Genomic DNA, 25,949 nt, shown 5'->3' with positions numbered 1-25,949 from the left:
TCTATTTGATCTGCTTTGGAAACATGTCTATGCTCGGATAGAGCGGAAGTTATTCTAATTGTTCTTCTTTTGGAACGACATCTATGCTCGGATAGAGCCGAAATCTAGATGAGATCATGAATCCAACCTACCTCTGTGTCCAGAAGAGGTGGAGAAACAAGACCCTCTACTACTTAAGGGCGTAGAAGTTAAAAGCACACTAGGCTTCATAACAGAATAGATGCAAAAATATTTTTTAAATTTACCCATAGCTTTTGCATTTCTTAAATAACTTCCAGTGATTCTTAAACCCCAGACAGAATAACGGAAATGACTTAACAAAAGCGGTCGCAAAATCTTTTTCGATGTCTTTCCCACATTTTCTTTTTCGCCCCCCCCCCCCTTGAATGTTTTTTTCTGCCCACAGAAGCAAATTAGTTATTGTTATATAGCAAAGTAATGCAACGTGCTAATTGAAAAAAATAGAACGTGCAACTGGTGGTCGTAGAATTTATGTGCCAACTAAACGGGATAGGACGAAACAGAAGAGATCCCCTTCCCATTGTAGATCCCAGCTAATTGCCCATATAACGTACTAGAGACAGTTAAAAATACTGAACCCCTTGCAAAACTTCACACTTCTCTTGATGGGCTCATATTATTGTTAACTAAAACAAATACTCGTCTGAATGTGAGTTCTTTAATAAACAATATCTAATGACAATGCCATCGTTCATGTATGGCATTTACGATACACATTGAAGGGTTGTAAATATTGTTTATACACGTGAGCATACAACGAATGAAGACATCTAGTTGCCCGGAGTTGAACCATAGCGTATTCCCGCACTGTCTAAGTAAAAGTGCATCAAAAACATGAATGATTCATTGCAAATGAAGTACGAAAACTTAATTGCGACTGTTCAGAACTATATCCGAATGCTTGACTTCTGGCCAGAATTTTTGCCCGGCAGCCACTTCTCTTGGCAAACTTTGCAGAGTGCTCTAGACATGGTGCAAGTCAGCCTTATCTGAAATAAGTATTAAGTATGTACAAATAGATTAAAACAGGATGGAAATTAGTAATTGAAAAATTCGAAAAGATACTCCTTGTAAAGATAGCGACCACCTCACAATCTCACATGAGTGCATACAGCATGCATTCGGGGTCGGGAGCAACAGTCGCAGCAACGAGATTCTGGGTCGGGGGTAGCAGTCAGCGAAACAAGAATTCAGGTCTGGAGTCGGGAGGGATGAAATTACGAGTAGGGCGGCAGTCGGCGGAATGAGAATCAAGACCGGGGGTCGGGAGTATGCGATTAGAGGTCAGGGAGGCAGGCAGTAGGATGAGAATCCGTGTCGGCTTTCGGGGGGGGGGGGGGAGAGATTACCGGTGGGGTGGCAGTCGGGGTGCAGGTGAGGGGAAATGTTGTCCCAATTAGATATTTCAATGACTTAGTACACTCCAGGGTCTTCAAAAATTTGTCGTTTTATATTGTCTGCGTTTTGTTTTTGAGAATTCGTTGCTGCTGTTATGCTCTTCGTTATCGTCGTGAACTTGTGAAACGTGCTGCTATATTGTTTGATGCTGTTATCCTGTTCTTTCTTATCGTAGTGAAAAAGTGAAACTTGTTGCTATCCTCATTGTCCAAAATGTTCATCTTATAAGATGTTCAAGTTATAAATACTTCATCTTAAAAATTTCACAGTAAATGTTGTAAATATGGCACAAAATAAATCTTCCGCGTCATAAACGTTTTATAAGCAATTTCATCTTGTTTATAAAAATCGTTGATTAAGTGCTATGAATCATGTTATTTTCAAAAATCATGCGTTAGAGGCGTTTGAGTTCGAGTAAAACATGATTAAACTCAGTTTGATTTGAGTTCGCTGCGTCATGAGGTACGCCACGTGAAAGGAGGTGGGTAAATAATTATGACATGTAGAGTGGCAGTTGGAAATTAACGTTTTCCATCTTTAGCACGGTTGGGCAAATAATATTTCTAGTTTGACGACAGTCGGCAATTAACTCTGGCAAGAGATCGGCAGTCGGCAAAAAATTCTGGAAAACAGAATTTTTTTTATTTACAACTTTTTTTATTCCGCTCTGATTTTCACTAACTTTTGGCCAGAAATTTTGCCCGGCAGCCATATCCTTTGGAAAATTTTCGAGTGCAACCTAGACACGGTGCAAGTCAGCTTTAACTGAAATAAGCATGTACCGATAGTTAAAAACAGAATGGAAATTAGTGATCAAAAAATTTGCCGGTTGTAAAGATAGCGAACACCTAACAATATCACATGAGTGCAAACAGCATTCATTGTGGGTCGGAGCAGCAGTCACGGGAACGAGATACCGGGCCGGGTGTAGCATTCAGTGGAACGCCAATTCAGGTCCGGGGTCGGGAGTATGCGAATAAAAGTCGGGGCGGCAAGCAGCGGAATGAAAACCCGAGTCGGCGCAAGGGGGGAGATTACGGGTCGGGATGTAGGTGAGGGGAAATGGTGTCCAAGTTAAGTTTTTCAATGACTTAGTACACTCCAGGGTCCTCAGAACTTATGTGCTTTAAATTGCTTGAGTTTTGTTTTTGAGAGTTTGTTGCTGTTTTTCTGCTCCTTGTTATTATAGTGAAAAGTTGAAATTTGCTGCTATCCTCAATTATTAGGTCAGAAATTTCATCTTATAATATTTCAAGTTATAAGTACTTCATGTTAAAGATTTTCTACTAAATGTTGTAAATATATCAAGTGATATATCTTTCGCAGTATAAAGATTGTGTAGGTGTTTTTATGTTGTTTAAAAAATTATTCATTAAATTTTATGAATCTTTTTGTTTTTTACAAAATTATGAGTTCGAGGTGGGCGAGTTTGAAAAAAAAACATGATTAAATTGAGTTTGAATTGAGTTCGCTGCGCCATTAGGTACGCCACGTGAAAGGAGGTGAGTAAATAAATATGGCATGTAGAGCGACAGTTGGAAATTAACGTATTCCATCTTGAGCACGGTCGGGAAAATAATTATTCCATTTTTACGACAGCTATAAAAAAGGCTAATGACTTCTATGTCGTAAAATTTGCAGACTTCAAATAGTAAACTTTGAGGTGAACACAGAAATATGCATACCAACTAACAGACAAACTTTTTTATGATTCAGCTCTGATTTTCACTGACGCCAAGTTCCGGCTACCAAGAAATATCTTCCTGCAAGTTTCTATAATAAAGCCAATAAGCATATTATGGGCCGATCATAATCATAGATACACCACTGTGAGTAAATTGTATTTCTCAGGTACATAAACCACTACACGAATCATATGCTCTCTGGTTCCAACTTAATACAGTCAGACAAAAAATATTGAAAAACAACTAAAAACACGCTTTATACTTTCAAGCAACATAGGTATAGAGATAAAACACAACGATGGGGCAAATAAATGACACTTCTGGATATCTGTAGATTTTCTTCTCTAATTTAAGCGATTTAATTAATAATATTCCGCTATCATTCTATCTAATCAAATTTGCATCATGGTTTTCTAATAAAGGCGCTCTGACAATCACTTGGCCTTCTGAATAATACAACTGAGATCCCTTCTATATGTTTAGAGTAGAGATGGATAAAGATCTATCTCTCCATTAAAACGAATTGAGCATCAGAAAATCCTCCCAAATAATATATATGTAAAAACAGCAGTCCTTTTTAGTAAATTCTCTCCTCCGCCTCCATCAATAATGTTTTTTCAAGACCTTGACTTTTATAGAATTCAATTCTCAAATTATGTACCTATTCTCATATTAAGTACCAAAACCTTTTATATGTAAACTAATAAACATACTCAAACGTAAAAACAGCAAAAAGCTAATAGTGAGACACAAATCATATACATGCCATAAGTTTAACATCAAGCACATGTATCTGAACCATACTCTAAAGTCTCACCAAAATCTGCAAAAATCTCAATCATTTATTCTAAATGGATAAAAACTTACATTCCAGAGAACAATTAAATTACATGAACAAGAAGCTAAATATTTAGACAAAAAAACAGATTCCAATGTTCCCAGCTTACTTCAATACTTATATAACGGAGTCAAAATTTTCCGAAGAAATATTAGCACAGCAATTGAAAAATTACAAGAAACACTGGACCTGTTTGTTTTATTCCCATGATATATTCATATGCGCGTTAGAAAAAATCTACAATTCCATTAATTTACCAATAATGTCTTATCTCAGATATTACTATTGGCCAAATCTTTAGATAATATTTGGATTCTGTTTTAGCACCTTGAATTGTCTTAATATCCAAAAATAAACTGTCACAATATCATGTTTTGTAAATTAACAATAACGAGCACTAAATTTCATGTAATCTCCTAATTTGAAGAATAACATATAACTGTATTCAAAAAAGAAAAAAGTAAAGAGTTTTTTCGGGTGACTTTTGATAGATGAAAGATGACCTCACTAACAACAAACCAGTTCTCCCCATTAAATTTCAATTAATGACATTCGATACCGGTTACTCAAGCACCAGTAGGTACAATTATGGAGATAATTATATAAATGATGATAGCACCACGTTACTGCACTCTTTTATCATGAATAATTGTGCTAAGTTCAGCAGCTCTGATCATTTTCAACTAAATGTTTGTTTCATGGTTTTGAAAAATTTGTTTCCAAAAACATATAGTTTTCAAATTGACTTCTCAGAGTACGCAGGTAAGAGATTATAATAACATCAATTTTTCAATAAAAATCTTTGACATCAAATGGAACAAAACGGAGCGATAACTGGTCGCAGTCAGCGACACCATCCTGGAAAAAAATACCTTCAATATCTGCGGACACTTCAAATTGATGTTGAGTTGACGGAATCTAAGTAGCATATGGATTAAGTATTAGAACAAGTCGGAGTTAGTTTTGTGTTTCTCGTGAGCTGCTTTTTCGGAGGTTTTAGCCGTACAAGTGACGAAGAAAGGTTGTTCGAGAGCTGCATGTTTTCTGCAGAACACAACATACCGTCATCGTATCTTTCGCCATTGCGAATGGTTGCTGCTGTTTCAAGTATTTCATGCTCACGGACATCCGCTGCGGATTCGGGGTCAATCTGTTTGTACGCGCCGTGCGGTTCCATATCGTACGTCGACTTGACCTGACAGGCCAACTCCTAATCTTGTTCAGTATTGCCTTTGAAATATGTTGACTAAACTTTAAATTTGACGGAAGTGTGCCGCTTGCAGCCCAAACTTTGAGTTAGCAAACAGCGAATAGTGAGCAAATTTATGGGCTTCAAAATAATCTAACGGACGAACGGCATGGTAGAAATCCTGTCTAAGTATCATTCAAACGTCTTCACAGCTGTTTCTTATTGGATCTAGGATGGGCGCAGACGTAAGTAAAATTCTTGCATGGCTGGAACGTCAAGGATATCGAAACGCACATTTTATGTTTCCATTGCTTAATGCTATACAGTAAATGCCCTAAACTCTTCACCTTTATAAGGCGTAACAGTCAATTTAACCAATTTGTGTTAATGATTTTTTCCGTGTTTATACTTTGAAGGTCAGTTTTAGCGCGATAACCTGCAAACCGCGTCTATCTGCAAACCTATGGGGAACACAAGAATTAATGCGAACGGTATTGCGTATAACCAACGGCGTTCTGACAACCAATGGCTGCCTCCATTTACAATTCAGTTTGAAGTTGATGCTTACAAAGAATTCTGATGCAGCTTCTGATAACTCCTCTGTTGCTTTTTTTCATCATTCATCAAATACTTTTGTCCTTGTCATTGGTGCAACTTTGTTTTTGTTACTGGATTGATTGTATCCTAATTTGTGGTTCAAGTTTCGGTACTCTTCAACAAAACTAGCTCTTTGGTTGTCTCCTTTAACAAATCGGTAATATCCAAAAGCGTAGCTTTTCTACATTGCTTAAGACAGCGAAGAGCGACGATTCTTTCATCTTGTGTGGTAGGTGTGCACGGCAGTGTTGAGAAGAGATGCAATGTTTAAATCTGAAACATGTGAGAGTGATTTAAAAAGATCTGAATTGCACCCTTAATAGTTAATGATGTTATCGCTATCGTCCATCTTCGATCGTGGAAAGTTGCTGGATTTGCCCAAATGGGCAATAAAAACCGCTTGTGGTCGGTCAAAATTAAGCACTAAGGTTCTCGGTGCGTTTTTGTATATTTCGCCGCCGTAGGCGGATTCATAGATAGCTGTGTTAGTTTAGCCCTTTGAGGGTCCTCAGGTGTGCGAGTTTTACATCATCAGTCAGAGACTGAGAGCCCATCGCGCATTTAAATTGATCATACCATTCGTGCCAGTGTATCGAATTCCCACTATCTCCAAAAAACTTCCGTTCAAGTACCGGGTCACTCCTCGTACCAGTTATGGCAACAACCATTGCTTTAATGAGGTTTGTGTTTTCCGCTGCTGGCACCGATATCTATATTGAAAATTTTTTCAAAGCGGAAAGTCTAGCAAAAAATTATTTTGATGTTTTCAAGTTTTTTTTCGGGGTAAAATTTTTGTCATCAAGGTTAGTAGCTATTTATTATTGTACTGCAGAAAGCTGGAGTCTCTTTTATGGTCAAAAACTGACTATCTGCACCTGTCTTTGCACTCTGATCTGTAACAGTTCGGCTAATGATACAGTTGTCACTATAAACTTAACCACTTATACCCCAGTCCAATTCCAGCGCACAGATAGAACAGTCTTCCTTGGGACCAGACCAATGTTTGTCAAACATAACCGCAGCTGGGTGAGGAATGGCAAATAAACCTATCACATTGTAGCTGTACATCGACTGTAAGTGGTGAAAGTCAGAACCTGTTTTTAAACAACTACCCAGGTTGAGGTCCCAGACGGAAGCAAGTATGTCCAGACCGAAGATGAACGCACGAGGGGGGTGTCGTGCGTTCAAAATTACATAGTCTGGAAATATCAAAAAACGCACGAAAGTCTGAACATGAACGCAAGAAAGTCTGTCGAACGCACGAATTCACATTTTTTGTTACCAACGACTGGGAGATTTTGTCAAAGAACTCAAAATTGTGCTTTCATAGGCTTGCGTCCTGCGAAAAAAATGATGCTGTTTGTTGTCATTTGTTTGGACGGGCATCAGTTTTGTTTTTGTTTCAAACAAATTAATTAAATCAGCTTAGCCCTATCATATAGAGCGACAGGTTAGGTCATTATTGCTGCCTACTAATCTCGCTTTTCACTGGATGCAAGCGAATGATTTTTTTTCCAATATGCTACAATTTTTCTAGGAATATTGGCTCGATTTTTGAGCTGTATCTTTACAAAGGTGCAAAACAAACCTTCTTTCAAAGATTCAATTCATGTAAACAAGCATTAAATCAGATGGGCAACGTTTTAACATTGGTCCGATGCCAGCGACCAGTGGTTTAGACGTCAAAGTCCTTTTGATGCTCTTTTAACAGTTATCAGTCTGTCAAGGTTCTATTCAAAACCGTGCAAAAAAACCAATAATTATTAAGTCTAAACGCTATAAAGCATTTCCGAGATTCATACGTAAATGGGAACCTTTTTTACATATTTTAAATAGATGATTCGATTGGTTAATTTTCTCGCTTACTTTTATTTAATACGAAACAAGAGCTCTAGAATTGGGAGACTTTTGTCAAACAAATTAATAGTTTGACAAAAGTTTTTTTGGGGATTGAGGTAAATGATAGTGACGCTATCAAGAGGTAGATAGCAGCTACTATCACACATTCCAACAAATCATCAAAGACACTTTTGCTAATTTATTCAAATTCAAATAAAAATGCCGTTTTCACATTTAAGGGACTGAGGGATTTATGAAGCAAATAGATTATTACATAATACAAATGTTTTCTAATTTTGGTTAAAAAGAAAGTTGTTAAAATAAGTACTGTGATTTCGCGGATAACGGCCTTTCTTGCGGAAGATAGGGGCTAAAACGTGCAAACGATTAGTTACGTTTTTCGTTGAAACCAGCTACCCTAAAACACCAGAAAATTTTTATATTAAAGTGTGAAAAAGTTTGTTACAAAAGTCAGGTACTTTTGGTGCCAAATATGCGAAACCATACTCAGGGAGTGTAGTGACGTGTTAATCTAATTTTGATGTGGATGAAACCAGAGTGATAAATTTACAAAAACGATTGAAATTCTTTACGCATTTATGCGAAAAAAAGTTGCAAATGCGAGTGTACTTACTTGCTGAAATTAAATTTAGCAACGTTTCAACATTGGTCCGAAGTCAGCAACTAGTGGTTTAGATGGAAAAGGCTTTTTGATGCTCTTTAGCAGATATCAGTCTTCTTCTGATACTTGAGATCAAAGCCGGTAACGATTCTATTCAAAACTGTTTAAAAAACCGATAATTATTAAGTATTAAATCGGCTTATTTGATAGGTTTCGTGAATAGGTAAAATGAAATTATTTTATTTTCACTTTTTCCGAGCTTGATACGTAAATTGAAACCATTTCGGCACCTTTTTTAAGTACATGAGTCTGATTGGTTGATTTTCTCGCATACATTTTTTTTTAAAAATTTGAAACAAGGACTCTAGAATTGGGAGACTTATGTGAACCAAATTAATAGGTTGATGAAAGTTTTAGATTTGAGGGAAATGATAGAGACGTTGCTAGAGGTACACAGCAGCTACTATTATACATTCAAACGGATTTTGAGAGATACGCTTGCTAATTTAATCAAAAAATTCAATTAGAAACGTCGTTTTTACACTTACGTGACTGAGGGTTATTTATGAAACAAATAAATTATGAAATAATACAATTGTTGTCTTCATTTTGTTTAAAATGAAAGCCGTGGAAGTAGCTACAATTATTTTGCCGATACTAAGGGACTTACTTGCGGAAAGCAGTAGCTAAAATTTGGCGAAAAATATTTATTTGTTTTTCGTGGAAATCAGATAGCGCAAATCACCGAAAAGTTGTTATTTTGAAGTGTCAAAAGTTGGTTACAAAAAATCGCGGATAACACGCACCGAGACTACCGTCCATTTTGCTGCCAGATTTTTAATCGCGGAGAGTAGTGATGGGTTAATACATTTTTGAGGCCGCTGAACCAAGTGTGACTACTTTACCACAACGATTAAAATCCTGCGCGCATTGGAGCGAAAGGGAATTACAATTGCTAGTATACTTACTTGCTAAAAATAACTTTTTGCTGTCTAATGTAGCATTTTATGGATGCTGAAATTTTATTGCAAAATATATAAAAATTTCTATATTTATACCAACTATCAGAATATTGCTTCGTTGGGTTTCTAAGAAAATTGCCTGATAATTAAGGGACACTGGAGCAGTTATATAAAAATTGAAGTTTTGACTTTTCGGATGTAAATCCTCGAAAATTTTCCATACGGACATATTGGGAGTATAGTACAGTCAATAATGTAAAGAGAGCATTGTAGGGGTACAATGAATGAATGTTGTGACAATCAATGTTTTACGATAATTTTTATTTACAACTGCGCTAATGCGTGAATTTTCGAGATGGAGGCGTTGTAAAGAACAATACCACTTATTTTTTATATTATAAATTACAATCTATTATTTATTAGTATATATATATATATATATATATATATATATATATATATATATATATATTGCGGCTGAGCTTAATAACTCAGAAATCAAATTGAATAGCGCTTCAAGGTCATTTCAAGCCTTAAAGCTAGAATAGTGTGACAAGCGAAATTTAATGCTACATTCTATCGAAGCCAAACGGATTTGTTCATTTTGTTCAACATTTATATTTAGCAACTATTATTAGTACACAATCGTCATTCATGAAGTCAAACTATAACTCAAACTCGAACTACCTCAACAACCAGCAAAACAATACTACGACTTAACAGTATTGCATCAGATTCTTTGCGATTGGATTGCGAATCAACCTGTTATTGATACAGAATATTCGACAAAACTTCTACATGGTTAACAAATTTCCCATGACATCAAATTTACACTGAAAAAGTGACGTTATGGAAAAGTGTTCACATTCTGTCGACATTATTATCTACAACCAATCAACAGTTGAATTTGACATGTAAATCCACGTGACTAGCAGCATAAAAGGAGCTTGAAAAACTACCAAAATTCAGAAGAAACTCGTTAATTTTGTCTTATTAAACTGACATACAGTGCGTATTGAAGCACATTTTCTTGAGCGGTAAATTACTTGTTATCGTGTCTTGTTTCTGTAGATCATATTAGTGATTGTACAATTTTTACTTTACTTTGACTTGTGAAAAGAGAATTAACTTTGATATTCTCAAAACTTTCTTTCTGAGGAACAAAGTTCCTAAGTAAGAGAAACTTTGTGCAAAGCATAAAGTCAGTTTCTCTTACTGGCTGTAACGAAGCCTAGAATAGTTCCCAAATTGCGTTATTGAGCAATTGAGTGCGCTGAAAAGCACAAAGCGCGAATTTCGTTACATTTTGTTAACTTTGATTAACGTGCGAATTTGGTTACCTTTGTTAATTTGATTATCGGGAAAAGGTCGCCCAGAACATTAAAACATCGCGAGATAGAAATTGTTTACCCTAAACAGTCGCTAGGACAGTTACCTAGAGCTGTACATTAGGGGTTTTGCATTTTCGAATCATAATTCGAGTTATTAACCAAAACTCAAGCAAAATTTGATTGTTTAAAACAAGTTTGTTATTCAGCAAAGCTGAGCGATTAATTATCAGGAGTAATTGAGCAACAAGTAATGCAACGGTATTCTACAGTATAGCGGATAATACAGTTCACAAAAGTTAACTGCAAAAACACAATATCCGGACAGATTTGAAACCGCTGAAACGAACTGGGCGGTGTAAAGTTTTCCTTGACTTTGACAGGAGAGCAGCCGTTACATTTGGTCCACCGACCCGGACAGTGGAAGGCAAACTGCTGTCCAATCTGATGAAGAGAGTGCCGAAGGCACCCCCCAAAGAGAATCAAACAAATCAACAGCGCAACGCCAGTGAGGCAGAGCGAAAGTTGCGAGTGCACTTCACAAATTACGTTGAAGAACTAACCTCGCTTAAAAGGAGCAAGCAAAGCAAAAGGCAATCAGGCAATCCTAACACAATCAGCAGAGAAGAGCTTCAATCGACAGCTCAAAGGTACGACAAGAAGCTCCAAGATTTACGGGAAGAAGTCCACACCAAAACAGGGATTGGCTACAAAATAATTGAAGATTCAGATCGACCCAACAAACTAAAGGTCCTCTACCAACAGACTGTTCACCTTCTAGAGGAAGAAATACCCAAGCAACTGCAGCGTCGAAACAAGCTTGTGCCCTATCAAGCTAATTTCATTGAAGAGCATCTGAAAGAAGCAAGGAAGTGCAAAGCAAGTTTGGACTATCATTGGCTTGCATATATAAGCAAAGGCACGCAACCAGAAATGAATGCAGAGCAAAGCAACGCAACTCAAGCAGTGAACAACAGCGAGAGCAATAACAACTACCAAACAGACAACCCAGTTGCCCAAACAGTGCAAAATGGAGCAACAGCAAGCGGCCAAGAGACTGAGAATGCTTCGGAAACATCTTCAGCAAAGCAAAGGCGCGAGGAAAGGATGAAGAAATTCGATATCGAATTCGAAACCAAGATGCGACTCGAACAAGCACGGTTTGAGCGGAGGAGACTAGAGCTGGAAATGCAAATGAAGGAACTGGAAACCAAGCATCAACTGCTGGAGGAAGAGCGTGAGCTAGAGCGCAAAGTTAAGAGAACAGCATTAGAGAACGATGATGCTCGTTCCCAATCAACCAGTGCTCGAGACAAATCACCCTTCAACTGGACCCACAAGAAGACAGATGTCTCTGACTGGGCCAGCAGGATCGACAACCTTCTAACACCAGAACGACCAACAGCTCGCTTCGAAGTAACCCCTGAAGTGAACAGGCATAGTCACTTCTCACGATATCGCAGTTCACGAGACCGATCCTCAAGTGCTGAAGATCGGGACGTTTCCCCCAGAGCTGGTCTATTACGATACAACACTGGCTATTCAGGTAGTAGTAGCCTACCAAAGCTGAAGTTGAACAACTTCGACGGAAACCCTCTCGAATGGCCGGAGTGGTCTAGTATGTTCATTGCTACAGTGGATCAACGACCAAAACCAGACTCAGAGAAGATGAGCCATCTGAAGACTCTAATGGCAGGCAAGGCGAGGTCAGCAATCTCTGGAATGGGCTATTCTGGACAGTTCTATGGTGCTGCATGGAGTATTCTGGAGAGGAAATTTGGAAGGCCTCATGTGATCATTGATGCACAACTGGAGAGCCTTCGCAAAGCAAGTCAGGTGAAACCACACGACTCAACAGGTCTGATCAGTTTCTCAGTTATTGTTTCGAACTTTGTGAATGTGCTCAAAGAGTACAAGCAGATTGGTGATCTGCAATCAAGCTCGACATTGTATATGGCAGTAGATAAACTACCCCAAGTTCTCAAAGAGAAGTGGTGGTTCTATGTTGATGATAAAGATGAAGATTGGCCTGATCTGATTATGTTTGAAAAATGGCTATCAAGGATAGCATTCGTGCACGAAGGGTTTTCAGCTTTCAAGGGAGAGCGAAGAGAAGAAGACCGAAGAAGCACAAATAGAGACAAACGGTTCTCGAAAACATCGAACTTCAGTGCAAGTTCCAACATGAAAGAAACGAAGCAAACGCAAAGTGATCACTGTCCGCTAGCTGATGGCACTCATAAAATATGGAACTGTCCACTATTCAGGAACATGAGTGTGAATGATCGGTACGCAGCAGTGAGAAAGCAACGCTTATGTTACGGATGTCTAGGCAAAGGACATGCAATCAAAGATTGTAAAGTCAATGCGTGCGGCATCAATGGATGCATCAAGAAGCACAACCGATTGCTACACTCAGAAAACCAAATGGACGAGGGCAATCATGCAGTCAACGTAAGCGCAGCAACAATCAACCAGAGTAACGAAGTTACTAGCTTTCTTCAGATAGTTCCTGTCTCAATACAGAGCGGTGGCAACAGGCTGAACACATATGCTTTCCTCGATAGTGGATCAACGGTTTCATTCATCGATCAAAGTGTGCAAGAGAGGTTACGAGCCCAAGGCACCGATGTGACGCTCAACATAGCTGGCATACACGGAACAAAGGACCTGAAGACAGAAAAGGTTCCTCTCAAAATAATGGGACTGCATTCAAAGGTGCATTCAATCGAAGCGTTTGCACACCCGTCAATCTCCTTGGGAAACACAAACTACAACTACAACAAGCTGAAGCAAAGCTTCAATCACTTGAGTGTTCTACCCAACAAAAGCTTCAACTTGATGGAAGTTGGCATCATCCTTGGTCAAGATGCTTATGAGCTACAACGCCCATTGGACTATAAGATAGGAACACGAAGTGAACCTTTCGCCGTTCTAACAGAGCTAGGATGGGTAGTCAGTGGACCCATGACGGGCAAAAGAAGACAAAATGTTTGTCATTTCGCCTTCACTGAAGATGTGAAAGTGGCTGAGAATATCCAAACCTGGTGGGAAATAGAAACCTATGCTTCCAAAATCAACGTCGTCAGTCAGTCAAAAAATGAACTGCAGGCACAAAAGATGCTAGAGAGTACGACAAAGTTCACAGACGAGCGGTACGAAGTGGGAATGCTGTGGAGTGCACCAGAGCCAAACCTACCAAACAACTAGAACTCAGCCCTGGGTCAGCTTTACTCACTGGAGCGAAGATTCCAAAGGGACCCAAACCTGAAGAATTTGTATCAACAGTCAATAGATACAGACGTAGAAAAAGGATTCGTAAAGACATTGGACGAGTCCGAAGTGAAAGGCAACTTCGGGAAAGAATGGTATTTGCCACACCATCCAGTGCTAAACCCGAACAAGCCTGGCAAAGTGAGACGTGTTTGCAAGGCCGCATCAAAGTACAAAGACATATGCCTAAATGATAAGCTACTAGCAGGACCTGATCTGCTACATGGCTTGATTGGAACAATATTTAGATTCCGTGAAGGACCAACAGCCCTAACAGCCGACATCGAATCGATGTTTCTACAAGTGCAAGTTCCCGAACAGGATAGAAGTTGCTTGAGGTTTTTATGGCGTCCAAGAACTAACGAACCTGTTCAGATTTACGAATATCAGCGTCACGTGTTTGGAGCTAAGAGTTCTCCAACTTGTGCAAACTATGCTCTCAAGCGAGTGGGACTGGACAACGAAGAAGAGTATCCAATAGCAACCAAGGCAATACAAAACAACTTCTACATGGACGATTTCATCAAATCAGTAGAAACCCCTGAAGAAGCAATTAAAAAAGTTTTCAACCAACTACAACCTCTTCTCTCACAACATGGATTTGAACTGAAGAAGTGGATAAGCAACAATGATGCAGTTACCGAAGCAATCCCAGAAGACTTGAAGTCAATCAGCAACACGAAGCAAGTCGAAGTGGAACCCAGTACGGAGGGATCTTCAGTGCTAGGACTACAATGGACCGTTACTGATGACAGACTTCAAGTGTGTAGAGGTACCAACAAGGAAGTGGAAACCCCTATAACCCAGAGGAAGATTCTGTCACTGGTATCTTCAGTATTCGACCCGATCGGATTGTTTGCTCCGTTTAGTGTTCATATGAGACGACTTCTGAAAGGCATCTGGACTAAGAATGGACAACATTGGGACAACGAAGTGGAGCCTAGTGAAGAAGAAGAATTCCTGAGATGGAAAGAACAACTTCCAATAGTGGCTGAGACAAGCATCGATAGAAGATACTTCAACAGAGAGAGGGATAAAACTGAGCTTCATGTGTTTGCTGACGCATCTGAAGACACGATGTGTGCAGTGGCCTATCTACGTTCACAACCAAAAGAATACTCAGCTGACTTAGCATTTGTCATTGGAAAATGCAGAGTGGCACCGATGAGGCATCTTTCAATACCGCGATTGGAATTGCAAGCGGCAGTCATGGCAGTGAGGTTGAAAGAACAGATAGTCAAGGAACATGAAAAGGAGATAAATAATTGCAGTTTTTGGTCAGACTCAACTACCGTATTGCAGTGGATACACAGTTCCCATCGTAAACAACAAGTGTTTGTGGCCAATCGAGTGGCTGAGATACTAGATACAACCGATGTTTCGCAGTGGAAACATGTCAGCGGTATCAACAACCCAGCGGACATTGGCACCAGAGCAATCAACATTGAAGAACTCAAGAGAAGTGAGTGGCTCACTGGGCCGGCCTGGTTAAAACGACCAGAAAGTGAATGGCCGGAGGAGGTGAACCTAATCTTTGCATCAGATGAAGAGAATATGCCCTCATCAGTCTTCATGATACAGGCTGAAGAGAAGAAAGCTGTTATTCAGTGGGAACGATTCAGTAATTTTAATAGACTAGTAAAAACAGTGGCATACGTACAGCGAGCATCGAGCAAACACAAACCAGCAACACTTGTAGTCAGCATTGAAGAAAGAGAAAAAGCAAAAGCAACAATCTTCAAGTTACTACAGCAAGAACAGTTTGGTGAAGAGATGAAATCTCTCAAAGCTGAAAAAGAAATTCCAAAAGTCAGCAAAATTCTATAATTCTCACCTTTCTTAGATGAAGAAGGACTTATTCGAGCCAAAGGCAGAATAGGCAAAAGTCAATTGGATTTCAATGCAAAGCATCCAATTTTGCTACATTAGAAACATCATGCGGTTGAATTATTCTTGCGAAACGAGCACAAGGACAATCAACACGAGGGCACTGAGCATGTAAGAAACATTGTTCAGCAGAAGATGTGGATCCTAGGCATACGGAACGCCTTAAGATCAATCAAGAACAAGTGCATTAACTGCAGAAAAGGCAGAGCACAAACGATAACACCAGTAATGGCAGGTCTACCCGAAGAGCGGTTAGATGCTTCAACAGCCTTTACAAATGTTGGAGTCGACTACTTTGGCCCTTTCATTGTGAAGATTGGGCGAAGAAACGAAAAGCGATGGTGTTGTCTCTTTACTTGTCTAACTATGAGAGCGGTGCATGTAGAAGTTGTACCCAAGTTGGACACAGATAGTTGTCTCAATGCAATAATGAGATTTATTGCTCGAAGAGGCAAACCGAATACGATCATCAGCGACAACGGGACAAACTTTGTTGGAGCTGAAAGAGAATTTGCAGAGTACGTTGCAGCATGGAACAAAGAAGGGATCGAAGAACATCTAATTCAACGAGGAATCAGATGGATGTTCAACCCACCCGCAGCACCCCACTTTGGAGGAGTATGGGAGCGGTTGGTGAGAAGTTGCAAGAAAGCAATGTATGCAGTGTTGGGGAACAGATCAGTCACCGAGGACGTTCTTTCAACAACGATGTGCATCGTTGAGCAGACTTTAAACGCAAGACCTTTGACTCCAGTCAGTTCAGATGTTAATGACTTAGAAGCATTGACCCCCAATCACTTCTTGCTTGGCAACAAGAACGTTTGCTTACCCTACCTACCATGCGCAGAAGAATTTGTTGATCGTCGAAAGCTCTTTCGACAAACTCAAGCCTATGCAAATCTCATATGGGACAGATTTCGTAAAGAATATCTGCCAACTCTGAATAACCGACAAAAGTGGCGATCTACAGCGAATGAAACCCTTAAAGAAGGCGATCTCGTTTGGTTGATCGAAGACAGCGATAAGCGTGGATATTACAATTTAGGTCGAGTTTCGGAGACCATCGATGGGTCTGACGGTGTGATTCGATCAGCTATAGTTCGAACGAACGACGGAGTGTACAAGAGACCAGTAGTGAAGCTCGCCCCAGTACTACCTGGAAAAGATGTTTTCGCGATGGAAAACAGGGCCGGCGATATTGCGGCTGAGCTTAATAACTCAGAAATCAAATTGAATAGCGCTTCAAGGTCATTTCAAGCCTAAAAGCTAGAATAGTGTGACAAGCGAAATTTAATGCTACATTCTATCGAAGCCAAACGGATTTGTTCATTTTGTTCAACATTTATATTTAGCAACTATTATTAGTACACAATCGTCATTCATGAAGTCAAACTATAACTCAAACTCGAACTACCTCAACAACCAGCAAAACAATACTACGACTTAACAGTATTGCATCAGATTCTTTGCGATTGGATTGCGAATCAACCTGTTATTGATACAGAATATTCGACAAAACTTCTACATGGTTAACAAATTTCCCATGACATCAAATTTACACTGAAAAAGTGACGTTATGGAAAAGTGTTCACATTCTGTCGACATTATTATCTACAACCAATCAACAGTTGAATTTGACATGTAAATCCACGTGACTAGCAGCATAAAAGGAGCTTGAAAAACTACCAAAATTCAGAAGAAACTCGTTAATTTTGTCTTATTAAACTGACATACAGTGCGTATTGAAGCACATTTTCTTGAGCGGTAAATTACTTGTTATCGTGTCTTGTTTCTGTAGATCATATTAGTGATTGTACAGTTTTTACTTTACTTTGACTTGTGAAAAGAGAATTAACTTTGATATTCTCAAAACTTTCTTTCTGAGGAACAAAGTTCCTAAGTAAGAGAAACTTTGTGCAAAGCATAAAGTCAGTTTCTCTTACTGACTTTAACGAAGCCTAGCATAGTTCCCAAATTGCGTTATTGAGCAATTGAGTGCGCTGAAAAGCACAAAGCGCGAATTTCGTTACATTTGTTAACTTTGATTAACGTGCGAATTTGGTTACATTTGTTAATTTGATTATCGGGAAAAGGTCGCCCAGAACATTAAAACATCGCGAGATAGAAATTGTTTACCCTAAACAGCCGCTAGGACAGTTACCTAGAGCTATACATAAGGGGTTTTGCATTTTCGAATCATAATTCGAGTTATTAACCAAAACTCAAGCAAAATTTGATTGTTTAAAACAAGTTTGTTATTCAGCAAAGCTGAGCGATTAATTATCAGGAGTAATTGAGCAACAAGTAATGCAACGGTATTCTACAGTATAGCGGATAATACAGTTCACAAAAGTTAACTGCAAAAACACAATATCCGGACAGATTTGAAACCGCTGAAACGCTGGGCGGTGTAAAGTTTTCCTTGACTTTGATAGGAGAGCAGCCGTTACAATATATATATATATATATATATATATATATATATATATATATATATATATATACATATATATATATATATATATATATATATATATATATATATATATCAATTAGTAAAGTCGTTCCTATGTCGCCATATCCTTAACACTAAGGGCCTTTTTGCATAAATTTGCATGTTTTGTGAAATTAATGAAGTAAAATGGATAAAATGGTCCACTTTATTTGGCAGGGGCTGGCTCGTAATGAGCTTCTTCTTATTACGACATAGAACGATCTAACTGTTGCTTAAGAACATTTCACGCACCAATTTTCCAAACAGCATCCTGATTTTCATTTAGCAAACAATTTTGGTTTCTGGCTGCAAAATGGCGGAGAGCAATCCGGATTCCAAATCTTGTAGTGTTTGCATTGATACTTACATTACGCCTCGCATGCTACCTTGCGGCCACTCCTTCTGTTCCGGATGTCTGCGGAGAATTTTCGATGCTGGATGCGTGAATTGTCCTACTTGTCGTGAACCTTTCCCGTGTCATGAGATCCATAGATATCCTGTTAACTACGCGCTGATGGCGGTAAGTGGTTTGAAACTGTTACTCTTTCGATTACTGGAATAGAAAAAATTTTGGTTAAAAATACGACCAACTGGCCTCTGATCAGGCCGTTTCAAAATAAATTGACCTCTAATTACACCATTTCAGGCGGAAATGACCTCTGGCAATTATATTCTGAACTCAAACCAATATCATGCGCTCACCGTGCTATAAAAATCAGCTCTGGCCAGACCTTAGTGATAACAGAACGATTGTTGATTTTAATTTCTGCGATCACCTCGCATTTTTTAAGGTTTGGAGCCACCTCTGATGCAAATACCATCGTTCCTTCCGAACTGTGGTTAAACAGTTCATTTGAAATCGCCTCTGAACAGACGTTCGCTGATTCAAGGCTGATGCGGACATATTTTTGAGCCTTTTCGAACTATTTCTGATAACAATTTTCATCGTTCCAAAAAAGCTCCGATGCTCTGATGTATTATTGGTTACGTGACTCTGCTTGAAGTCACTGAGAACTTCTGGTGTTTGTCGAGAACCGCGAAGCGGATCGAGATATTAAGTCAGAATTCCGAAGTAAATTCAGCAGAATCACGTAACCATGCTTAAAACACGAATCGCACACGTTTTGAAATGCCGAAAATCAATTGAAGTCAACTTCTGGCTAAGTAGCAACTTCTGGCATTTTAACTTCTGGCACTGCAGAATTTCGGCATTTTAAAATGTGCACGTGACTGTTTTAAGTCCGAATTTCAAAGTAAATTCAGCAGAATCACGTAACCATGCTTAAAACACGAAACGCGCACGTTTTAAAGTGACGAAAGTCAACGGAAGTCTTCTTGCTAAGTAGGAATTTCTGGTATCTTAACTTCTGGCACTGTTGACTTTCGGCATTTTAAAATGTGCTAGTGAGTGATTGAACAGAATTTCGTGCATTTCGTGCAATAAAATAAAACCCGACTGCGACCAAAAGCTCAGAACATCACTGGTTATAATTTTGGGTGTTCGAACGAGTAAATTATATAAATGATTCGAAGACCTGGTTCAAAGAAATATCCAACTTTAGTAAAAGTTTTTGCTACGCCTGCTTAAGAAACAGATAATATCGCCTTTTTATTTAACTTATTGATACAGGCCTACTGCAAATCTTTGGTTCAATTTCTGAATAAAAGAGAGTGTTTTTTTAATAAACTGCTTCCTCTTCTGAAAATGATTATGTTGATAACACAGATATTTAATTTTCAGGCAATTGGGGAGACAACTGCAACTGATTTGTCTCAGGCAATCAGCGTCAAATCAGAAATCATACAATTTTTTTCATGCAATAAATTTTTTTTAAGCCAAGGTATAAGTCAACTAAACTTATTCAGAAAATTTTTCTCCAGTCTTTCATTTCAACTGAAGACCCGAAGAAATTGTGTTAGCAAATAAGTTTGGTGGCATTTACACTCTCAGTGTGGCATATCCCTAGTGACCAAAAATTCAACATTTTGCAAGAATCTTGCAAAAAATCTTGAAAGATAATGCATAGTTCTTCAATTGATCTCGCAAGAATTGAATTCTTCTTGCAATTATCTCGCAAGATTTTGTATTCTTCTCGCAAGAATATTGCAAGATTTTGAATTCCTTATTTAGTTACCTGGCTGGATGACGATGTCAGACGAGTTAAAAATATCAAGGATGACCATGAAATAGTAGTTTTTGAAATTGGCATTTTTGTCGGAATAATTACTCATATCTTGTTATAAAGTGACTTTTTTGAGTTATTTCTAGTATGATTTGGGTTGTTTTTCCCTCCTCCTTTTCATTTCCGTGCTTGGGCCTACAGTGGCGGAGTTAGGAATAATGTTAGAAGAATACTTGCCGATAGGGTAAGGTGAAAATCAACCCACACAGCTATCCAAAAATACAATTCTAACATAAAACAAGAGAAACAACTGTCGGAAAAATTAATCAAGTCATATCCAAAACTGACTTTTTGAGCATATCCATTATGATTTGGGTTGTTTTTCCCTCCTCCATTTGCATCACGGGATGGGGAACAGCATTGGCTGAGTTTAAAAAACGCCAAAAATTAATAGACTGCCATAAAATTTAAAATAAAAAGAGAATCAAATTTTGGCTAAAATCGAAGCTCATTGAAAAATCTAACGTTTTTTCAATGAAGAATTTTCCGAAAAATTTTTTTGCATTAAAAACTCCATATGGCTGTTAGCTTGGTGTAGTATTTTTTGTAGCGATGTAAAAAAAATCCGACTGTTGGTTTCCTTAAATATTTCATGTTAAATATTTCTAGTTATTTCCTGGGAAAGGTGTATTTGAATTCCAAATCTTGCCAGAGACTTTTAAGATTCTTGAAATATTTAAACAATCAGGAGTTTAGGAAATTATGGTAACAGTCAGTTCAATTGGTTTTCAGTTGGTTTCAGCTACCAAAAATACAAAAGTAGATTTTCCAGAATTCGAAAGCTTGCAAGATTCTTGCAAGATTTTTTGCAAGATTTTGAATCTACGCTTAAAATTATTTTCATTAAATTCGGTTTTGTAACTTGTCTAATAAACAATTATTTACATAAAGGTGTTTTATAAAACTATAAACCATGATTTTTTTTGCTTGGATTCATATCGTATCTTGCAAGATTTGAATCCGTCTATCACTGAGGATATCAAACTGGATCCTATACGTTTAAGAATTTACAATTTTCTTAAAGATTTTTTACAGGCGATGTATCGTCTTACAAGTTTCTAAAATTCAGCCTTTCAACTTAAATGTTCAATTTATGGAACTTGTAATCTCAAACATTGAACATTGAACCTATATAAATTAAACATTGAACCTATAAATGCTCCAAGTTATTTCATTCAACCTTCCAATTTGAAAGTTTTAATATGTATTCCAATATTCTTTCACGGAACATGCAACTAATGAAGTAAAAATGGGTGTCACAAATTCTGATTTGACCGCGCATCAAGATCAAAAAAGTGTGTCCCGTGCACGATCTACCTAAGAAATTCTTCTGTCGAGGAGATGACTGTTATATTTTGGTGTGCAAGAAGTGCTGGTCAAACAAACATGCGAAACCCCCTCACTGTGTTGTACCAGTCGAAGAGACCGAAACTGGTGGAAATTCTGATGTTCGAAGCAGCGATTCTGTCTTGAGTTATCAAAATTCAGATAAGTTCCTGGCTGACCAGTTGTCTGAAGCGAATTTGAAAGCTACGGCCGCACTTCAGCAAGCTACTTTCGTCCGAAAAAAGTTGAGAGATTTTGGTATTGGATCTGATGGAGATGGGAAACAAATTAAGACCCTTCCTTGTAAAATAGGAAAAGAACAGGACTCACGTGAAGCTGCTGGCAACCTTGCGACGAAATCAAACTTTGGGTGCGCAAAATCGAATCCAGTAAGCTCATAAAGCAAAAATACTTTTATAGGGATTTTATTGGTAGACAAGCATAAAATACTTTTCTGTTGACTGACTAGCTTACAAGATTGATTTGACAATTGTGAATTCAGAGATTTTTGGTTTCTGCGGTAAAATAGTCTGAAAACATATAAGCAAAAGTTAGAAATCAAATCGTGCAAAATTAGAAAGTCTAATTATGAATCAATGAAAACAAAATTAAGCTTGAGCTTCAACATTTTCAATTAAAATATTAAAAACTTAAAGAAACATTTCACTCAACATAGCGAAAACAAAATTTGTGCCCCAGCGGCCTGTGGGACTTAATATGAAACTTTCACAACCGAACTAAAGATTAGCACATAACCAGAACACATTTTTATTTTTGTTCGGCTTGGGGCAATTTCTAAGCATATTTGAAGTAGCTTCAATTCGTATCTTAATACATAGAAATTAGGGTGAGTGAACAGTTTAGCATTGAGCCAATCAAAAACAGCTATTAGATTTTCCTCACCTCTTATTGGTTCTTGTGAAAACCTGCCATTTTGACCAGCACCATCAATCATTCAGGGTCATATTATAACCAAGATTCCTAAAAATTAAGAGTTCTTTTAATCTGTTTAGACGGCGCTGTTTCTATTTTTTTCCTTTAAACCGAAAATCATCATCCAAAAATTTGGGCTCCTTAATCCTTTGAAATCTACTACAATCACTAGAAAGAGTCCAGTTTCTATCTAAATACCAAAATATTTCTTTAATCAGAACTAAAGTCGAAATGCTTTCAAGTAGATTTGTGCATCTACAGAAGTTTTAAACATAGTTTTTACAGTCGACAAAGTTCTCTTTTTTTTAAAACAAATACCTATATTTGATAGATTTTCGTTTTTGAATATTTCCGTTTTCCTTTGAGATGCCAATTTTTTAGTTTTAAGCCACCAATTAGTAATACCGGGGACTTTTATGCAGCTCTAAAAAGAATTGCTTTTTTAATTCTTCCTATTTAAATCGTATTGCAGAAAGCCAGAAAAAATGACATCAGTGAGTTCATATAGTTGCCTGAAAAATCTGTTGTGCCATGGCAAATGTCCCAGATATAAAGAAACCAAATTGTTGAGACTGGACAGGTATACTGGTCTCAAAAGTCTTTCAGGCGCTAGAGCATTAAATTTTGGCACAATGATACCGTGTCCGGACAAAACAGTCCCAGACAAAATAGTCCCAAATTGCAAAATATTTCCAGACAAAACAGTCCCAGACAAAATAGTCCCAAATAAAATAATGAAACAATTGTAAATATAAAATACAAACAATTAACAAACATAATCTATGAGTTAAGCTTCTGAATGCATTGTTTTTAATTGGTATGAATTACGACTAAACCAAAAAATTTTTTCAAAACACAAACTTTTTCAAAAACTATATTGCAATCAGCTTAATATTTGTTCAATGAAAAATAACCATAGGAGTTACTTAAGAGGTTTCTTTGTTAATTGGTGTGCATGTGCCTAACTCTATATTTAGATCGGACTATTTTGTCTGGGACCGTTTTGTTTGCTTTCTTGGGACTATTTTGTCTGGGACTGTTTTGTCTGGGAATATTTTGCTATTTGGGACTGTTTTGTCTGTTCGCCGATGATACATTTAAATGTTTTTTCGCTGCGGATTTTTGGCTATCGTCTTCTTCTGCTATTGTATTCTGCAGCTATGCCTTCTGTTTTTTTATAGCCGCATAAAAATAAACAGAATAAGTTGCAGCGTAGTTAGGCTTGATGAGGAATCAAAGACTTGTTTATCCAATTTTCTATTAATGCTTATTTTCAAAGGAAAATTTTTCCTCGAATTTATGTTAAGGTGCTAGGACGTGGGTAGAACTGGATTTCTCAGCAAAGAAGAATGACATTAATTTTACTAACGAATGAAATTATAATTTTTTTGCTTTATAACTAGCTATCGCAGAAGACTGCGTTGAAAATTGCTAACGAGATTGTGAGCAAGAAGATCGCAAACATGGAAAAGACGCTCAAAAATTGCTTAATAGTCGATCGGGCTGCTGTTGACCTCTCAGCTGAACAGATATTCATGTTGGATACGAGCAGGAAAAGGTTTTTCATGTTTGATTTCCAACTATGCCTCAAACACAACTTCAACTTTGAAGCCGGTAAGTTTGTTCTGCTTCATCAACAATTTTTGACGCAATAGGTACCCTGATTAGAGAATCAAACTGTTCCACACTTTGGTCGGACCTTGCTGACCGAAGTGACCTCTGATCAGAGCTCATATTTTTTTTCATTTTTTTTCTTCCTATTTATTTTTCTTTTTCAGGCTGAGTTATTCTCTGCTTGCGATTTCTGCGGGCCGTTCTTTGTCTAGCCGCGAAATACGCGACTGACAAAGGCAATGAATGTGAGAAATAACTCGCATTTTGCAGTGTCTATTTGCGATATCCGCGAATAAACACTTGCTTTCTTTTTTTTAAAATAAGAAAGGGGAGGAGAAAAAAGTATAAAAAGGTAAAGTGGGACCTATCAGCAAGCTGAGGACATGTTCTTTTGCTAAACTACCGCAAACCAAAAATCAAGGCCAGTTGCAGTAAAAAAAATTTTAAAAAAAAATTATTTTAATTTAGTTATTTCTTTATTACATTCAGCAAACTTACACAAAAAGATGATTTTAAATAAGCAAACTATCATTCTACAGAACATACGTTCCCTTCAGAAAAACTTTGATCTGCTAAACATTCATTTAGAAACGTCAAAGTCTAAACCTATAGCACTTTGCCTGACAGAAACTTGGCTTAAGATCCACTACGAGACGTCACAATTTTCATTGAAAGAATACCAAAACTTTGCAGCTGTGAGAGAATGAAAAGAGGGGGTGGAGTAGGAATTTCCGTAATGAACGACTTGGATTTTGTTGAAGTGAAAAAAATGCGACCACAACGATCTGCAGGCTCTTACAATAAAGATCAAAGCAGATAAGCAGCATTATTTGATTATTACTTGTATATATATTCCATCTAGAAAACAAAACAATGTGAATTTTCATAGGCTAGCAAATTACCTAGATACCTTACCAATAGATCCTGAAGATAAGCATATACTCTGCGGAGACTTCAACATTAACTTTTTGGTTAATAGCGCAAACTTCCGGAAAATAGTCACTTTGCTGGCAGGAAATAACCTTATAGTCGAAAGCATTGAAGCAACACGCGAAACCTCGAGCACGAAATCAACACTGGATGCGTTTTTTTCAAACACTCTGTCTTTTGTCCACACTACTGATTACGGCATTTCAGACCATCATACAGTAACACTAACATTTGAACAATCTCTGGAAAACTCGTCCAATAGGCACGAAAAATTTACAAGAAAATGGGTCAAATTAGAGAATCAAAAATTTGTCGACGACCTCAACAATATCGTGATGGACAAATTAAAAATAATTACTTGTAATGGTATTGAATGGTCCCCCGATGAGGCTTTTGAAAAACTTCATGAAATTTTGATTAATACCCTAGACCAAAGTCTACCAATAATAAGTTCAACTAAAACAGGAGTACAAAAAACATGGATAGATAATCAGGTGAAAAATGCTGCGGCAAAAAAAAGTTCCTAAGAAAATTGTGTTTTTAAAACCCAGATAATAATGTTTTGCAAAATGAATACAAGGCTCAATGCAAACTTGTCAGAAATCTAATCAAACAAAATCTAAGACATTTTTACCAAAACAAGATCGAAAAAGAAGCAGCCAATAGCAAAAGAAAGTTCTTCAATCTCTTCAATGAAGCATCGGGCAAAACTTTAACGACTCACCACAATAAACAAATAGTAGAAAACATAGAAACCTTTAACACTTTTTTCGCAAACATTGGAGTAGAGCTAGCAAAAGAGTTTGATACAAAGCAGAAGTATGAAATCG

The 25,949-nt window shown here is 37.7% G+C and overlaps 2 protein-coding genes across 2 annotated transcripts in view; both read left to right on the top strand.

Annotated features, from left to right (window-relative positions):
• LOC142345630 (vacuolar protein sorting-associated protein 33B-like) overlaps window positions 1-25,949 on the top strand; it is a 227,883-nt gene that overhangs the window by 4,928 nt on the left and 197,006 nt on the right. The window lies entirely within an intron of this gene.
• The window catches only part of LOC142345631 (uncharacterized), a 55,291-nt gene that overhangs the window by 5,340 nt on the left and 24,002 nt on the right, over window positions 1-25,949 (top strand). Inside the window, exons 2-5 of the mRNA XM_075397788.1 lie at window positions 18,420-18,653; window positions 19,875-19,910; window positions 21,603-22,031; window positions 23,979-24,189. Of these exons, the coding sequence (XP_075253903.1) occupies window positions 18,447-18,653; window positions 19,875-19,910; window positions 21,603-22,031; window positions 23,979-24,189 (883 nt within the window). The 5' untranslated portion in view covers window positions 18,420-18,446. The remainder of the gene's footprint in view (window positions 1-18,419; window positions 18,654-19,874; window positions 19,911-21,602; window positions 22,032-23,978; window positions 24,190-25,949) is intronic.

This window comes from Convolutriloba macropyga, chromosome 9 (genome assembly GCF_964194025.1).
Source record: "Convolutriloba macropyga chromosome 9, txConMacr16.3, whole genome shotgun sequence".
Classification (NCBI taxonomy): Eukaryota; Metazoa; Xenacoelomorpha; order Acoela; family Convolutidae; genus Convolutriloba; species Convolutriloba macropyga.
Note: the sequence above shows the minus strand (reverse complement) of the source record. Positions and strands in the feature narration are given on the sequence as shown.